This window comes from Chelonia mydas, chromosome 1, assembly GCF_015237465.2.
Source record: "Chelonia mydas isolate rCheMyd1 chromosome 1, rCheMyd1.pri.v2, whole genome shotgun sequence".
Lineage (NCBI taxonomy): Eukaryota > Metazoa > Chordata > Testudines > Cheloniidae > Chelonia > Chelonia mydas.
In genome coordinates, this window is record NC_057849.1 from 205510388 (window position 1) to 205526090 (window position 15703).

At 43.4% G+C, this 15703-nt stretch overlaps 1 protein-coding gene across 6 annotated transcripts in view; it reads right to left on the bottom strand.

The window, feature by feature from the left end:
• Window positions 1–5574: 5574 nt before the first annotated feature.
• MIX23 (mitochondrial matrix import factor 23) overlaps window positions 5575–15703 on the bottom strand; it is a 35294-nt gene continuing 25165 nt past the window's right edge. For 3 of the 6 annotated variants that reach the window (XR_005227009.2, XR_006292127.1, XR_006292162.1), the window contains exons 4-6: window positions 11029–11088; window positions 7603–7759; window positions 5575–5867 (exon numbers count right to left, since the gene is read on the bottom strand). Coding sequence is in view for 3 of the 6 variants with exons in the window: in XM_037910398.2 (XP_037766326.1) it covers window positions 5817–5867; window positions 11029–11088 (111 nt within the window). In the remaining 3 variants the exon portion in view is untranslated. Of the gene's footprint in view, window positions 5868–7602; window positions 7760–9715; window positions 10868–11028; window positions 11089–15703 lie in introns of those variants that run through there. The other 3 variants (XM_037910398.2, XM_037910407.2, XM_037910415.2) reach the window with 3 other exon arrangements.

Below are 15703 nucleotides of genomic sequence, written 5' to 3' on the forward strand. Positions count from 1 at the left end.
TTGTTTGTTACATAACTGCACTCAAAAACAAAACAATGCACAACTTTAGAGCCAACAAGTCCACTAAGTCCTACTTCTTATTCAGCCAATTGCTCAGACAAACAAGTTTGTTTACATTTATGGGAAATAATACCACCTGCTTATTATTTACAATGTCACCTGAAAGTGAGAACAGGTGTTCACATGGCATTTTTGTAGCTGGCATTGCAAGGTATTTACGTGCCAGATATGCTAAACATTTATATGCCCCTTCATGCTTCGACCACCATTCCAGAGGACATGCTTCCATGCTGATGATGCTCGTTTAAAAAATATATGCACTAATTAAATTTGTGACTGAACTTCTTGGAGGAGAATTGCATGTCTCCTTCTGTTTTACCCACATTCTGCCATATATTTCATGTTATAGCAGTCTTGGATGATGACCCAACACATGTTGTTCATTTTAAGAACACTTTCAGTGCAGATTTGACAAAACACAAAGAAGGTATCAATGTGAGATTTCTAAAGATAGCTACAGCACTCGACCAAAGAATCTGAAGTGTCTTCCAAAATTTGAGGGGGACGAGGTGCAGAACACAGTTTCAGAAGAGTTAAAAGAGCAACACTCCGATGTGGAAACTACAGAATCCGAACCACCAAAAAAGAAAATAAACCTTCTGCTGGTGACATCTGACTCAGATAATGAAAATGAACATGCATTGGTCCACACCGCTTTGGATCGTTATTGAACGGAACCCGTCATCAGCATGGAAACATGTCCTCTGGAATGGTGGTTGAAACATCAAGGGACATATGAATCTTTAGTGCATCTGGCACATAAATATCTTGCGACATCGGCTACAACAGTGCCATGCAAATGCCTGTTTTTACTTTCAGGTGACATTGTAAACAAGAAGTGGGCAGCATTATCTCCTGCAAACGTAAACAAACTTGTTTGAGCGATTGGCTGAACAAGAAGCAGGACTGAGTGGATTTGTAGGCTCTAAAGTTTTACACTGTTTTATTTTTGAGGGCAGTTGGTTTTTGTACATAATTCAACATTTGTAAGTTCAATTTTCATGATAAAGAATTGCACTACAATACTTGTATTAGGTGAATTGAAAAATACTATTTCTTTTGTTTTTACAGTGCAAATATTTGTAATAAAAATAATATAAAGTGAGCACTGTACATATTCTGTGTTGTAACTGAAATCAATATATTTGAAAATGTAGAAAATATCCAAAACTATTGCCTCTGTCTTCACGAACAAGGTCAGCTCCCAGACTACTGCACTGGGCAGCACAGCATGGGGAGGAGGTGACCAGCCCTCTGTGGAGAAAGAAGTGGTTTGGGACTATTTAGAAAAGCTGGACAAGCACAAGTCCATGGGGCCGGATGCGCTGCATCTGAGAGTGCTAAAGGAGTTGGTGGATGTGATTGCAGAGCCATTGGCCATTATCTTTGAAAACTCATGGAGATCCGGGGAAGTCCCGGACGACTGGAAAAAGGCTAATGTAGTGCCCATCTTTAAAAAAGGGAAGAAGGAGGATCCTGGGAACTACAGGCCAGTCAGCCTCACCTCAGTCCCTGGAAAAATCATGGAGCAGGTCCTCAAGGAATCAATTCTGAAGCACTTAGAGGAGAGGAAAGTGATCAGGAACAGTCAGCATGGATTCACCAAGGGCAAGTCATGCCTGACTAATCTAATTGCCTTCTATGACGAGATAACTGGCTCTGTGGATGAGGGGAAAGCGGTGTATGTGTTGTTCCTTGACTTTAGCAAAGGTTTTGACACGGTCTCCCACAGTATTCTTGTCAGCAAGTTAAAGAAGTATGGGCTGGATGAATGGACTATAAGGTGATAGAAAGTTGGCTAGATTGTCATATTCATGATGACGACAGCACTTCCTTTGTCAGCCTTTTTGATTATGATGTCAGAGTTGTTTCTGAGGCTGTTGATGGCATTGTGTTCTGCACGGCTGAGGTTATGGGGCAAGTGATGCTGCTTTTCCACAAACTTCAGCCCGTGCACTCTATGTAGAAGTCCAGTCTGTTGTTTCGCCCTTCAGGAAGAGTCCACCCAGAATCCTTCTTTTTGTAGTCTTGGTAGGAAGGTCTCTGTGGGTTAGTATGTTGTTCAGAGGTGTGCTGGAAATATTCCTTGAGTCAGAGATGTTGAAAATAGGATTCTAGGTCACCACAGAACTGTATCATGTTCGTGGGGGTGGAGGGGCAGAAGGAGAGGCCCCAAGATAGCCCAGCAGAAGAATCTGTCCTAAGAGTATTGTTTGTTTTCTCCTTCCTCACTTGTCTCTTTAAATACTTTTTAGCAGCTTTTAGCTTCTGTGTAAGTCTAGATATCTTGTTGATAATTCTTGTTCTTCGTAGATCTCTAGCCTGTTTAGGTACCATGTATCCTTCATACACTGTACTGTGTTATCATCACAGTCAATACATTTTAGGTCTGCTTTTTCTGCAGTTTTCATATGAATGCTCCCCTCCACATTTACCACATTTTGTTTTACCTCTTCACACATTTGTCACATATCCAAACTTTTGACACTCCTAAAATCTCAAAGGGGGTGGAATACATGGTTTAGACCAAAACAACTGATATCCTAGCTTTATCCTGACATGTAAAGTCCTTGCTTTACATGTTATTTTCACAGCTGTGGATGGTTTGCGCCCCCGCCCCATCTTTACTTCCTTATTCACCTCTCTTTACTTCCTTATTCAGCGATTTGGCACTGGCAATATTGTGGTTTCCCACCCTACTCTTTGTTCCCTTTGTTCCTGCTGCTTCTTCAGATGTGTCTGTTCTTGTCGTCTAATGTGCATCCATTCTTCATTCCTAGCTTCTTCTCCCTCACATTCTACAGTGACTTCTGTGAGATTCATCCTGCTTTTGCCATCTCCAGGGCACAGCCACTCTCCACCCACCTGCCAGCCCAGCCCAGCCCAGCCCAGGGTAAGTCTGCCTGGAAGACCCTCAAGGAGGCAACCAGATAACTTCCTGCGCCCTCCTTTGGGCTTAAAGAGTGATTCAAGCCAATCAGAGAGGCTGAACATCTCGTCCCATCAGGAGTGTGGCAGGGCCCACTCACTCCTGCCTCTGCTTGAGTCCACAAACAGCTCAGAGACCTTTATGCTGGTAAAACACCCAGTGGAATTTGTTTACAATGTTGGTTCCCACCACCCTTGTACACTATACAGCTATACTCCTACAGTCATAGGGAGCCCTCAGCTCCTGAGGCAAGGAAGGAAGAGCAATCCCTCTCACTGTCTGCTTCTCTTCTCCTATTTCCTTCTGTGCCCTTTTGTATCCTCTGCCTAATGGCTTAATTAGCCTTCCAGCTCCCCTCCACCTACCGATTAGGCACAGCTCTTCTTAAAGAGGTCTATTCTGCAGTCTTTAATTGGAGCTGCAGTGACCAGCAGGCTGCTGGCTCAGAGGGTGTTGCCCAGCACTCTGCCACAAAGACCTTCATGGGCCGTGCCTCCGGTAAGCTAGGCTCCACCAGCCCATGCTCTCTGCTGGTCACAGTGAGCTACTTGGGTGGTGGTCCAGTCTGAGGACTGCCTAGGGACCTGGGGACCAAACTTCAATACCCAGATTCAAATCTCCACTACCCTGACTTGTAGCAGGGATTTGAACCCAAGTCTCCCCCAACCGGTGAGTGCTATAGAATCATAGAATATTAGGGTTGGAAGAGACCTCAGGAGGTCATCTAGTCCAATCCCCTGCTCAAAGTAGGACCAACACCAACTAAATCATCCCAGCCAAGGCTCTGTCAAGCCAGGCCTTAAAAACCTTTAAGGAAGGAGATTCCACCACCTCCCTAGGTAACCCATTCCAGTGCTTCACCACCCTCCTAGTGAAATAGTGTTTCCTATATCCAACCTAGACCTCCCCTACTGCAACTTGAGACCATTGCTTCTTGCCACCACTGAGAACAGCCTCGATCCATCCTCTAGGGAACACCCCTTCAGGTAGCTGAATGCTGCTATCAAATCCCCCCCTCACTCTTCTCTTCTGCAGAAAAAATAACCCCAGTTCCCTCAACCTCTTCTTATAAGTCCATATGTGCCCCAGCCCCCTAATCATTTTCTTTGCCCTCCGCTGGACTCTCTCAAATTTGTCCACATCCCTTCTGTAGAGGGGGGACCAAAACTGGACACAATTACTCCAGGTGTGGCCTCACCAGTGTCGAACAGAGGGGATTAATCACTTCCCTTGATCTGCTGGCAATGCTCCTACTAGTGCAGCCCAATAACGAGGGCACACTGCTGACTCATATCCAGTTTCTCGTCCACTGTAATCCCCAGGTTCTTTTCTGCAGAACTGCCACTTAGCCAGTCGGTGCCCAGCCTGTAGCGGTGCATGGGATTCTTCCTTCCTAAGTGTAGGACTCTGCACTTGTCCTTGTTGAACCTCATCAGATTTCTTTTGGCCCAATCCTCCAATTTGTCTAGGTCACTCTGGACCCTATCCCTACCCTCCAGCATATCTACCTCTCCCCCCAGCTTAGTGTCATCTGCGAACTTGCTGAGGGTGAAATTAATCCCATCATCCAGATCATTAATAAAGACATTGAACAAAACCAGCCCCAGGACCAACCCCTGGGGCACTACGCTTGATACCAGCTGCCAACTAGACATTGAACCGTTGATCACTACCCGTTGAGCCACCAGGTTAGAAAGTCACTCTCGCTTTCAATGAATATTTAATTTATAAAAAGTGGAACAGCTCCACCAGGGAAGACGGACACCCACCCCAGAATACCTAATAGCCTCGCTTGTGGGAGTTACATTGTGTGTGAGTTAATGAAAGCCACTCAACGCCCCCTATTCTGAGCTGCTTATATAGGATGCTCATCTTCCAAGAAAAGTTTAGGTACTCAACACTATGTCCAGTTTCACTGATATCACAAATAAGCACATTTAAAGTCTAGAGATGCAGTTCTTCTCTCACCAACTCCTACCGCACTGGTATGCTCATCAAACTGGTTTCAAAGATGCTTCAGAAAGCGAGTTTGGCATTAATACTTTCATCAGTTGTTAAAATTCGTAACACAGTCATCACTGTTAAAATGTCATAGGTGAAAAAGGATTTGGGTGTCTCATTCCTGTCTCCATCACAAAGCCATCATGCAGTCTATGCCAGTTAGCAATGTCTGCTCAAAAAGAAACCCAGAACTGCATTAGGAGATATTATAGATCCATGTTGGAGAGGAGAGGAATGGTATATAGGGGGTCTGCAGGTCAGGACTGAAGTGTACTGGCAAAGCTGTGTCTGTGTATAACCTTACTGAACTATCACCTGTGGTAAATGGTTCAAGACAAAGCCTTTAGCCTCCTACTTTGAGCACTGCTTGAGCACTAAACTCATTCAAACTATAAAAGTTATATTTTTTTGACCATGTCAGGTCACACTTAAAGGTAGACTAGATTTATCCACCATGCTAAAGGTGAAAGCAGTAATACAGGAAGACCTCCCTGGTGCAACAACAGAGGGAGCAATTCTCTATTATCTCTTCCCCTTCTAGGGCTGCTGTGGGTTGGGGAATTCAAGAAAGTGGTAGTATCCCATTCCATCTGAAATTTTTTTTAATAGTTATAAAATGTATTAGTTTTTCACATTTTGTACAAAACAGGAGTTGGTTTCTCTTAATTAGGAGAATCAGCTGAATGTGAGATTTTAACTAGATGAGTCTGAAAACAAAATGAGGCGGGGTTCTCCTGGTTCTGGAACGGTCTCTCACAGCTTGCCCCATGTCTCTTCAGCTTTGCTCTCATGATTGTAGAACAACTTCATGGGAAGCACTCTTGCATCACTGGCTCTTTGGAGGCTTGTAGTGAATTCTGCAGCGCTCATTAAATACCTAGGAGACCAAAATAAAAAGGGAGTCGTACCTTGTAATAAGCATCCTCAACACAACAGAAGCTGGGGCCAGAACTGGCAATTCTCCCTTTCTACAGTGCACATGTCAAAACTATGACTGATGACTGACCTTGCAGCATTAATTATCATTACCACTCTCGCAGATCCCTGGGCCTATTCACCTTCCATGCAGGTCAGTGTTCCAACACTTGCAGCCTGGTGCTAAGAGATGGCATAGCACTAGAGGTGCTCACTTTCAGATGAGACAAAATTTAGATCGTAACCATTTGTGGTCACTCACCTGTGGCACATTTCACAAGAGGAAAAGCACTGGCGTACTACATTCTGTCAGTCTAAATTCACTGTGGCATTTTAACTGGATACAGCTGTTCTTTACTTTCTGGGCTAATCTGTTGTGTTGTATCACTGTGCTGTTCAACAGATGCCATGTTGCACACCAGGGGTGTGGCATTACAGTGGAGGGTGAAATGCAAATGACATTTATGGGTCACACCAGTCTGTAAAAGCTTTGTAGAGTTATTGTATACTGTTTGCAATCAAATCAATGTTTTTGGATCAAAATAATTTTGACTACTTGATAGCAGTCTGCCCCTTCAGCTGCACATACTAGCACTTGCAACACTCACCTTCAGCACCATGCTTGGCTAAAATCTGGTAAATAGAACTAGTAAGCTCAGGTGACCTTCTCCCATTTCTCCTAATTGGAGGACTCAAACCCCATACAACTGGCTCATACAAGAAATTAACCATTGGAGTTCACTAGGAGAAGCAACTATAGAAATCAATTTAAGTTAACTTGAAATAAAACACTCAACTGAAATAACGCTTATGCACCAAAATAACTAGAGAGACAACTTACAACTGGGTTAGTTATTTCGTTACCAGTCTGTGTGCTGACAAGCCCTGAAAAATGGCAAGAGCACCACCTAGAATCAAATTGGGGTGCTGACTCAGTATTGATTCAGACTCAATACCTTTTCCTGCAATAAGATGGTTTATCATGGAGATTTCTTAAGTCATAACCAGACCTGACTCTTACCTTTTAAGATCTAAGGCTGTGTCTACACTGCCACTTTCAGCGCTAAAACTTTAGTCGTTCAGGGGTGTGAAAAAACACCCCCAAGTGACAAAAGGTTTAGCGCTGAAAAGCACCAGTATAGAGAGTGCTTTACTGCCAGGAGCACAAAGCTACCACCCCTCATTCGCGGTGGTTATGTTTTATCGCTGGGAGAGCTGTGCCCTGGCGATACAGCGTGACGACGCTGCCCACGTCACAGCGCTGCCGCTGTGTTGTAACGTGGGCTGTGTAGACATACCCTAAAATAGCGTGAGCTGTAATGCGTGCGTCACACACATTCTTACCACCAACTAGAAGGGTAGGGTATTTAGTGTTCAGCCAATTATGGCTCATTTCATAGAAGTACTTAAACCTGTTTCAGAGTTGTCCCTTTCCACAGTCCCATGCTCTCTGGATTGAGAAGGGAAGGGAAGGGAAAGGAAGGGAAGGAGAGGATCTTTAGGGCCTGCCACCAACCTCAGCAAAAAATTCTAAGTTTGCGAAGTGCACAGCTTCAGATTCTACTTTCAAAGATCTGTTCAATACCCCCTCTGCCTGATAAGAGATTTGAACATGCATCTCCCACCTCTCAGGTGAGTGCTCGCCTCTCCTCCCCTCCCAGTTTGTGTGCAGTTCAGCGTGCTCTGAAAACACCTACCAGATTGGGCCATGCAGGCAAGACAGGCAGGGTAATGCCTAGTTTCACCTGGTTTGAGGATCCTGCTGGGGCTTCAGCATGAGCTAGGCACCTGGGCACCAAGACTGAGGCAGCCGTATACATGCCCAGAGGAAGAAACTTCAAGTCCCTGATGTACCTAACGGCAGAAATGTAGGCTCTGAGTGATTTTTAGGTGACTCCAGGGTTAGGTGGCAGCTTAGCAGGGGTTTTCAGTGGGACCTAAGTTTCTTTGTGAATGTAGCCCTTGATGGCTAGATGGGTGGTATAAACCAGATTCACCTCTACTAGTAGACAATCCCATAAAACAGCACCCTTTTTCTGCTAAGCCACACCTACTTTCCAAGCTCCCCAGAGACACAGTATTCATTTCTTAGTAACTGCCAATTTGAGGTGAATGAGGTAAAGATAATTAGTCCAAAAAGCAGATTTCACTCAATTAAAAATAATCACACTTCTGTGAAAATGCTGTGCCTGCTATTGGTTTCATTACACAAAGTAAAACTATTTCCCCATGTTTATTCCCCCACCCCCACCGTTCCTCAGACGTTCCTTTTAACTCCTGGAAATGGCCCACCTTGATTATCACTACAAAAGGTTTCCCCTTCCCCCGCCCTCCAGCTCTCCTGCTGGTAATAGCTCACCTTACCTGATCACTCTCCTTACAGTGTGTATGGTAACACCCATTGTTTCATGTTCTCTGTGTATATAAATCTCCCCACTGTATTTTCCACTGAATGCATCCGATGAAGTAAGCTGTAGCTCACGTGAGCTTATGCTCAAATAAATTGGTTAGTCTCTAAGGTGCCACAAGTACTCCTTTTCTTTTTGCGAATACAGACTAACATGGCTGCTACTCTGAAACTATTGGTTTCAGAGTTAGCTTCCCACTGATATGGATGGGAGCAATTCATACCTCCCTCAAAGATACTATTTCAGGCTGTCACCTAACTGAGGCACAGATCAATGTATTGGGTAGAACTGTTTGAAATACTTTGAATGCAGTTTGTCAAATGCAATTTAAAAAAAAAAAATTAAAGTGGTCAATAAAAAAAAAGTTATCCAAATGGCTTACTTACCAAGAGCCTGCTTTGCAGGAAACAAAAATTCAATGACCATTTTGGTAATGTTTTTTGGACAAAACATGAAACACTTCTGAAAAAATATTTTGAAGTGAAAACAATTTCACTTTTAACAAAACAAACAAACCCTATTTTGCAGCCAGCTCTGGTACTGGTTAGCGTTAATTTGCATTTTGAAGTTTATTTTTCTGCCATAAGGGCTACATACTTTTTAAAAAAATGACAGTTTCAGTTCTGGTACACAATTTAACAGCCACTTACAAAACTGGGCAATTAGGCAGCCATTTGTAATGCTGCATAACTGCATAATAGATTAACAGTCTCTAATTCAACCAATGGGTTCAAAGCATTTTACAAGACTATAGTATTCTGATGTTCCAGAGAGACTAAAGAAGAAGGAAATTAGATTTACTTGGGGCTTGGCTACACTTGCGAGTTACCGTGCAATAAAGGAGCCCCGGGCGCACTAGCTCACTATCCGTCCACACTGGCAAGTCACGCAGAGAGCTCTGACTCCGTGGCTACAGCGCTGCTGGTACTCCACCTCAGCGAGTGGAAAAACGTTTGCTGTGCCCTCGCTGGAGCGCCGCGGCGCCAGTGTGAATGAGGTGTTGCATTACTGCGCTCTGATCAGCCTCCGGAAACATCCCATAATCCCCTTAAGTCAAGTGGCCACTCTTGTCATTGTTTTTGAATCGCTGCAGGAATGCGGATATGCCCTTTGAAAGCTCCATTTCTAACAGCTGGCTGCTTACCTGCTCCGAGACAAAGCAAGCCATTAGTGTGGAGTGCTGTGTGTGAAGGGGGGTCTGCTGCTGTCTCATCTTACAAGACAGCATGCTGACATGCTCTCAGTCCCCGAAAAACCCATCTCTCTCCCCCCACATACACACAACACACTCCCTGTCACACTCCACCCCCCCCATTTGAAAAGCACACTGCAATCACTTGCATGCTGGGATAGCTGCCCATAATGCACCGCTCCCAATGCCGCTGCAAGTGCCGCAAATGTGGCCATGCCAGTGTGCTTGAAGCTGTCAGTGTGGACAGACTGCAGCGCTTTCCCTACTGCGCTCTCTGAAGGCTGGCTTAACTCAAAGTGCTCTACATCTGCAAGTGTAGCCATGCCCTCAGTCATACAGCAAGACACTGGCAGAAGTGGGGATAAAATCCCAGAGTCCCAGTTTCTTATTCCCTACTCTCATCTGCACCAAACAAGAGAAAAATCCATATATTTTTTTTTTTTGGTATCTTGTGCTGTGCATCCCTCTTTTTTACCTCTTGGGAGTTTCAGAATTTAAAAATGAGATACAACTCTTACTGGTCAGAGCTTACTTAGACAGGATGCGTGGGACTTGACTCCACAGTACCAGAACAGACAGCATAATACAGCCTGGCCTGATATCAGTATTAGTGTCTCGAGAATCAATCCCCTTTCTGTAGGGAATACTGGAATGAGATATGGATTACTGGACAAAGAAAGCTTTCTACCCTATTTGAAACTAGAAGAGGATCTTAGGAGTCATATTTCAGAGTAACAGCCGTGTTAGTCTGTATTCGCAAAAAGAAAAGGAGTACTTGTGGCACCTTAGAGACTAACCAATTTATTTGAGCATAAGCTTTCGCGAGCTACAGCTCACTTCATAGAAGTGAGATGCCCAGAAGTTCTAGTACTTGGCTTTAAAATGATCTTGGTGCTAGATTACCCACCCCAGAAATTGAAGGACTATTTTCCACAAAACTGGTATAGTACGGGCAGCAGAACTTCCCTCCTACACAGTGCCTCACCGCACAAGGGTGCCTCCATCCTGACACGCACAAGCTCCTTCCAGAGGTAGAAGGGAGTTCAGTCTTCCTGGCCCACTCAGTCCTAGGTATCTCCAACTGAGACGGCTCACAAGAACGCCAAATAATGCCAGATGTGATGGTGTTTGTGAAACAGATACTTATCCCCCAAGAGCTACACTGAGGTACACTAACTCACCTCACAGAAACCACTAAACATAGGGAAACAACTTTTAGTCACTACAAACCTGAATCAGACTAGAATAGGTGACCTGCAGGTGAAATACTTCAAAGCCCATCTCTCTCACGCACACCTTTCAGCCTGTTTTTATCTTTCCTTCGCAGTTTCGTTGAAGGGTTCTTTATCTGTAAACTAATGACTTCAGAGGGGGGAGGTGAAAGTGGGGATTTGGAGCCAGTTCCCTAGAACTGCCTACTTTTTTCCTCCCCTCACCCCCTCCATAACACTCCGATGCACTATGGTCATGCATCAGTTTAAACAGATAACATCACAAACTTAATAAAACAACGACTTCTGTACCTTCCAGCTTCTGTCGTTTACTACTTCTTCCACATTCAACTCAGACTGCATCAACTTCAACTGCAAGAAGTATGAGAGAAGACAGACAGCATTCAGAGTCAGATATTAAGAACAGGCCCCCACAGTCTTGGCAATTCACATAATGTGATCCTAAAAACCCCTCAATGCCAACTGGTAAAGGGTTCACTGCTCTGTAACAGTAACTCCTGACAAACTCAGTACACCTAGCACACTGCTTTCTATCTATAAAAAATGTCACATGAGGTCTTCAATAAAAGCTGGGGTCATGCTGGTCATGAGTATCAGCATGAGATGTATGTACAAATACTGTGTGTGTACGTACCCACATCCACAAACCTACCTATAAATACACACAACGAGACATTTTAAGTGTCTTCCTAAACATGTCAGAATCAAGGCAAGGTTGACGAACAGGTTTCTACCAGACAAGGGATGCATATTTAACTGTCTGCCTCTCGGTACAAGCGTACAGGAAGCCAACACAATGGAAGCCCTGTTTTCATATGAAGTCCACACCAAGGAATACCCTGGGGGTCATCCTGACTCTGGGGACAAAATATGCATTTTGAGGGATACAAAGAGAAGGCAAAAAGACAGCTCTTTATCCTGTATCTGAAGCACTGCAAAGGACATTCAGGCAAGATAAGATGCCTTTTAGGCAGATGGTTATGCTGTTTAAGTTTAGTCACTAGAAAGTACGTACAGATTTTTTTTATACGTAACCTTCCTCTTTCCATTATCTCTTAATCCTTGACAATAAATTTGATTGTTTTCACAATAAATATCTCAGTGCTGTGATGTGATATATGGGAACTGATCCTCAGATGACTCGAACAAACTGGTATTGTGATAAATGAAAGGGGGAGGGGGGTAGCTCCCTTTTATGGACGCTCAGCCAGCCAGTAGCAGTTCTCTAATTGCTCTACCTGTAAAGGGTTAAAAAGTCTCACTGCTCTGCATAGGTAAAAGGAAGTGAGTGGGCACCTGGCCAAAAGCGCCAATGGGAAGGCTAGAACTTTTTAAAATGGAAACAAGACTCCCCTTTTGTCTGTCAGTTGTTGTTCTTGGGGAAAGGCAGACAGGGAACAGTTATGCTATGAGACGCTTGGACCAGGTATGAAAAATCATCCATATCATACCTAGAAACTAATCATTTAAACCCGCAGGTATGTAAGTAGATCAGGAAATGTCTAAGACGACGCAATTAGGATTCTCTCTTTTATTTCTTTATGGCTTGTGGATTCCTCTGTGCTAACCCCAGGTGCTTTTATTTTGCTTGTAACCTTTAAGCTGGACCTCAAAAGAGCTATTCTTGATGCTTAATCCTTGTAGTTGTTTGTTTTTTTAAATCTAGCAAAAGCCTCAGTTCCCAGATGTATTTTTTTTTAAAAAAAAGAAAAAAATGTTTACCTTTTTTAAGAACAGAATTAGATTTGTGTGTCTTAAGAGGTTTGTGCACATGTTGTTTAATTAGCTGCTGGAAACAACCGACTTCCCTTTCTCCTCTCCTCCCCCTCCCTCCCCCCGTTCTTCCCCAGAGGAGGGATGAAAGGGTTTGAGGGTACCCCACAGGAAGGAATTCCCAAGTGCATCTTCCTGGGTTCTCAAAGGGGTTTTGCACGTGGGTGATGGAAGCATCTACCAATCCAAGGTCAGAGAAAAGCTGTAACCTTGGAAGTTTAATACACGCCTGGAGTGGCAAGTATTAACTTTTAGAATCCTTGTGGGCCCCCACCTTCTGCACTCGAAGTGCCAGAGTGGGGAATCAGCCTTGACATGGTGTGTACACTGTCCCTTGGGGAAAGCAAACCTGGTATTCCTGTAAGTAGCCAGAGACAGGGGCTGGATATCACAGGGGAATGCTTCAGAGGAGCTCAGGGACTGAGATGCACCCATTGTTAGCCTGCAAAGCAATGAGGGCTAGCATTGCCCTGAGGAGATTGTTTGGGTGGCTACTAGGCTGGTGTTCTCAGGGACCTGACACCGAGTTAAGCACCAGCATCTCTCTGTCTGTCTCTCTCTCTCTCTGGATGCAGTGAGGTAACAAGGTGACTCTCAGTCCTGGGCACCCCAAGTCACACATACCAGCACTGAAGAAGAGCAGCTCCGTGTAGCTCGAAACAGAAGTTGATCCAATAAAACATATTAGTGCACCCACCTTGTCTCCAATAGATTCTAGTAAATTCAAACCTCAAATTCTACTTTTTTTTTTTTAAATCAGTTTTTACCACCCTGGAGCAAAGTAAAGTTGCACAGGCCATGTTAATTCTGGCGTTTCCTAACTTTACAAGATCAAGCACTCCAACCGTAATATTCTTTAATTGTGTGTAATTTCTAGACAGTTTAGAAGGATTTTCTTTTTTCTAGTGTGTGGCACCATACTGACTCCTCCACATGTCAACCTAGGTCCTATAGAGCCATAGCACAGAGCATAGCCACTCAAGCTAAAGGAGTGACTCTAACAGCATTAATATTAGTAGGCCAGCCACAAGAGGCAGAGGAAAACACTTTGCCACTGGCTTATACATCTGTTTTCTACACAGTGGAATCTTGGGGATCAGGATACCTGGCTCTGGAAAGGAGTTTGCTCTTGCAGTTAGACCGCACAGATTTGGTGCACTTACTCTGAAAGGCAGTGTGACTAAATTAATGTGTCTTGGGTCTGCGCAATTAGAGATGCTGTTCTACCCCCAGCTCTGCCAGAAGTGACCTTGGGCAACAACTCGGTTGCTTCCCTTGTAAAACGGGAGGGAAGACTCCCTTACAGGACAGAGGTATGATGCCTTACTCAATAAAAAGGGTCAAAGAATACACAATTAATACCACTTAGAGTTGGGACTAGAACACATGCTTTACCCCAGTGATCAAAGGCAGAATTCAAAACTTAAGTGTTACAAAGAAAAATGACATTGAAATGAGCGTGGGGCCTTGCTTCACTCAGCCAACAAGCTCAGCACAGTTAAAGGCATGCACAAACTTGGATTTTCGAAAGCTTATGACTTGGCCCTACCAGGTTTTATTTTCATGGGGACAGTAAAAGACCCTCTCTGACCCCAACAATGGGATTCCCTGCTAAATTTTGAGTCCCTGTCTCAAAATTATAGAGGGCACTCTAGCTCTTTGAGGAAATGGTAGAAAAAATTAGCAGCAAAGCTCTTTATTCTTCCCTAACCTTATCTGTAGAAGTAGCTAAGTAATTTTGCTGAAACTTTCTGAAAGAAAATTCAGCCCCATACATTTCAAAGTTTGGCAAAATTATATGCTACTAAAACTTCTAGAATAAAGAGGTATAACTACATGTATTATCAGCTCTACCTATAACAGAGATTAGAGGACTGCTTTCTGAATTGGACACTGGCTTTAGGAGTCAGACCCAAAGAGTAATGCTGTGTAAATGGTGAAATGGAGCTGCAAGTAGCAGCATTCCAAAGACACACTTAAAAGACATGCAGTTGAAACTGCCTTATATCAAGTGAAAAGTAGTATCTTGGCAGTGAACATTTATTCTCTAGATTTGAACTACATGCTACAAACACTCCAGGCAGCTTGAGCCAAGATTTGTCCTGGCGAGATAATAACCAAGTGTCCTCAACATCCAGACTACATACATTTGTTTCTTTTGATAATGAATGTGATTTGAGGAAAACCCATAGGTGAATGAATAGACTGGCTGAAATGCAAATCACAGATCTCTGTAAAAAAATTAGCATGCCAGTGTAAAAACCTGTTAACGTTATGAAAAATTTATGTGCGGGTCAGCCATACGGTTTTGGATCTCAAACACTTCAAGCTGATGTTGTAGCTACTGGTCAACATTTTCAAAAATGGGTCCCTGAAGCTGGGCTTTACATCTTAATTTAGATACCAAGAGACCTGCCTTTTTAAACTGCTAAGCATTTCAGTGGGAGATACAACTCAGCAATTTTAAAAATCAGATCTCTTGCTTGAGTCTAAGGATTTAAAGGTAGAGATTTTCTAAGGCACAAATGGCAGTTAAAGTGCCAAACTCCCACTGAAAAGTCACTGGTAGGGGACTTTGGCACCAAGCTGCCATTTGTGCCTTAGAAAAAGCTCTCCTGAAGAGCCTAAACTTAAACTCTGGTTTTTCACGAATCTTACCCATAATCTTTAAGGAGAGATGATATTACAACCATTATGTCCAAGGATCAAACAGATTCCCTTTTTAAGTACTTAACTCAAATCCCAAGGTGGCTGTTCATGAACACATGAACATATTTAATACAGTAGAACCTCAGAGTTATGAACACCAGAGTTACAAACTGACCGTTCAATCCCACACGTCATTTGGAACCGGAAGTACGCACCCAGGCAGCAGCAAAGACCAAAAGAAGCAAATACAGCACAGTACGGTGTTAGACATACACTACTACAGAAATAAAGAAAAAGTTTAAAAAAAGATTTCACAAGATAAAGGAAACTGTTTCTGTGCTTGTTTCATTTAAATTAAGATGGTTAAAAGCAGCATTTTTCTTCTGCATAGTAAAGTTTCAAAGTTGTATTAAGTCAATGTTCAGTTGTAAACTTTTGAAAGAACCACCATATCATTTTGTTCAGAGTTATGAACAACCTCCATTCCCCAGGTGCTCATATTGGATGTTCTTCTAAAAGGTACACACTAGGAATTATGTTGGGG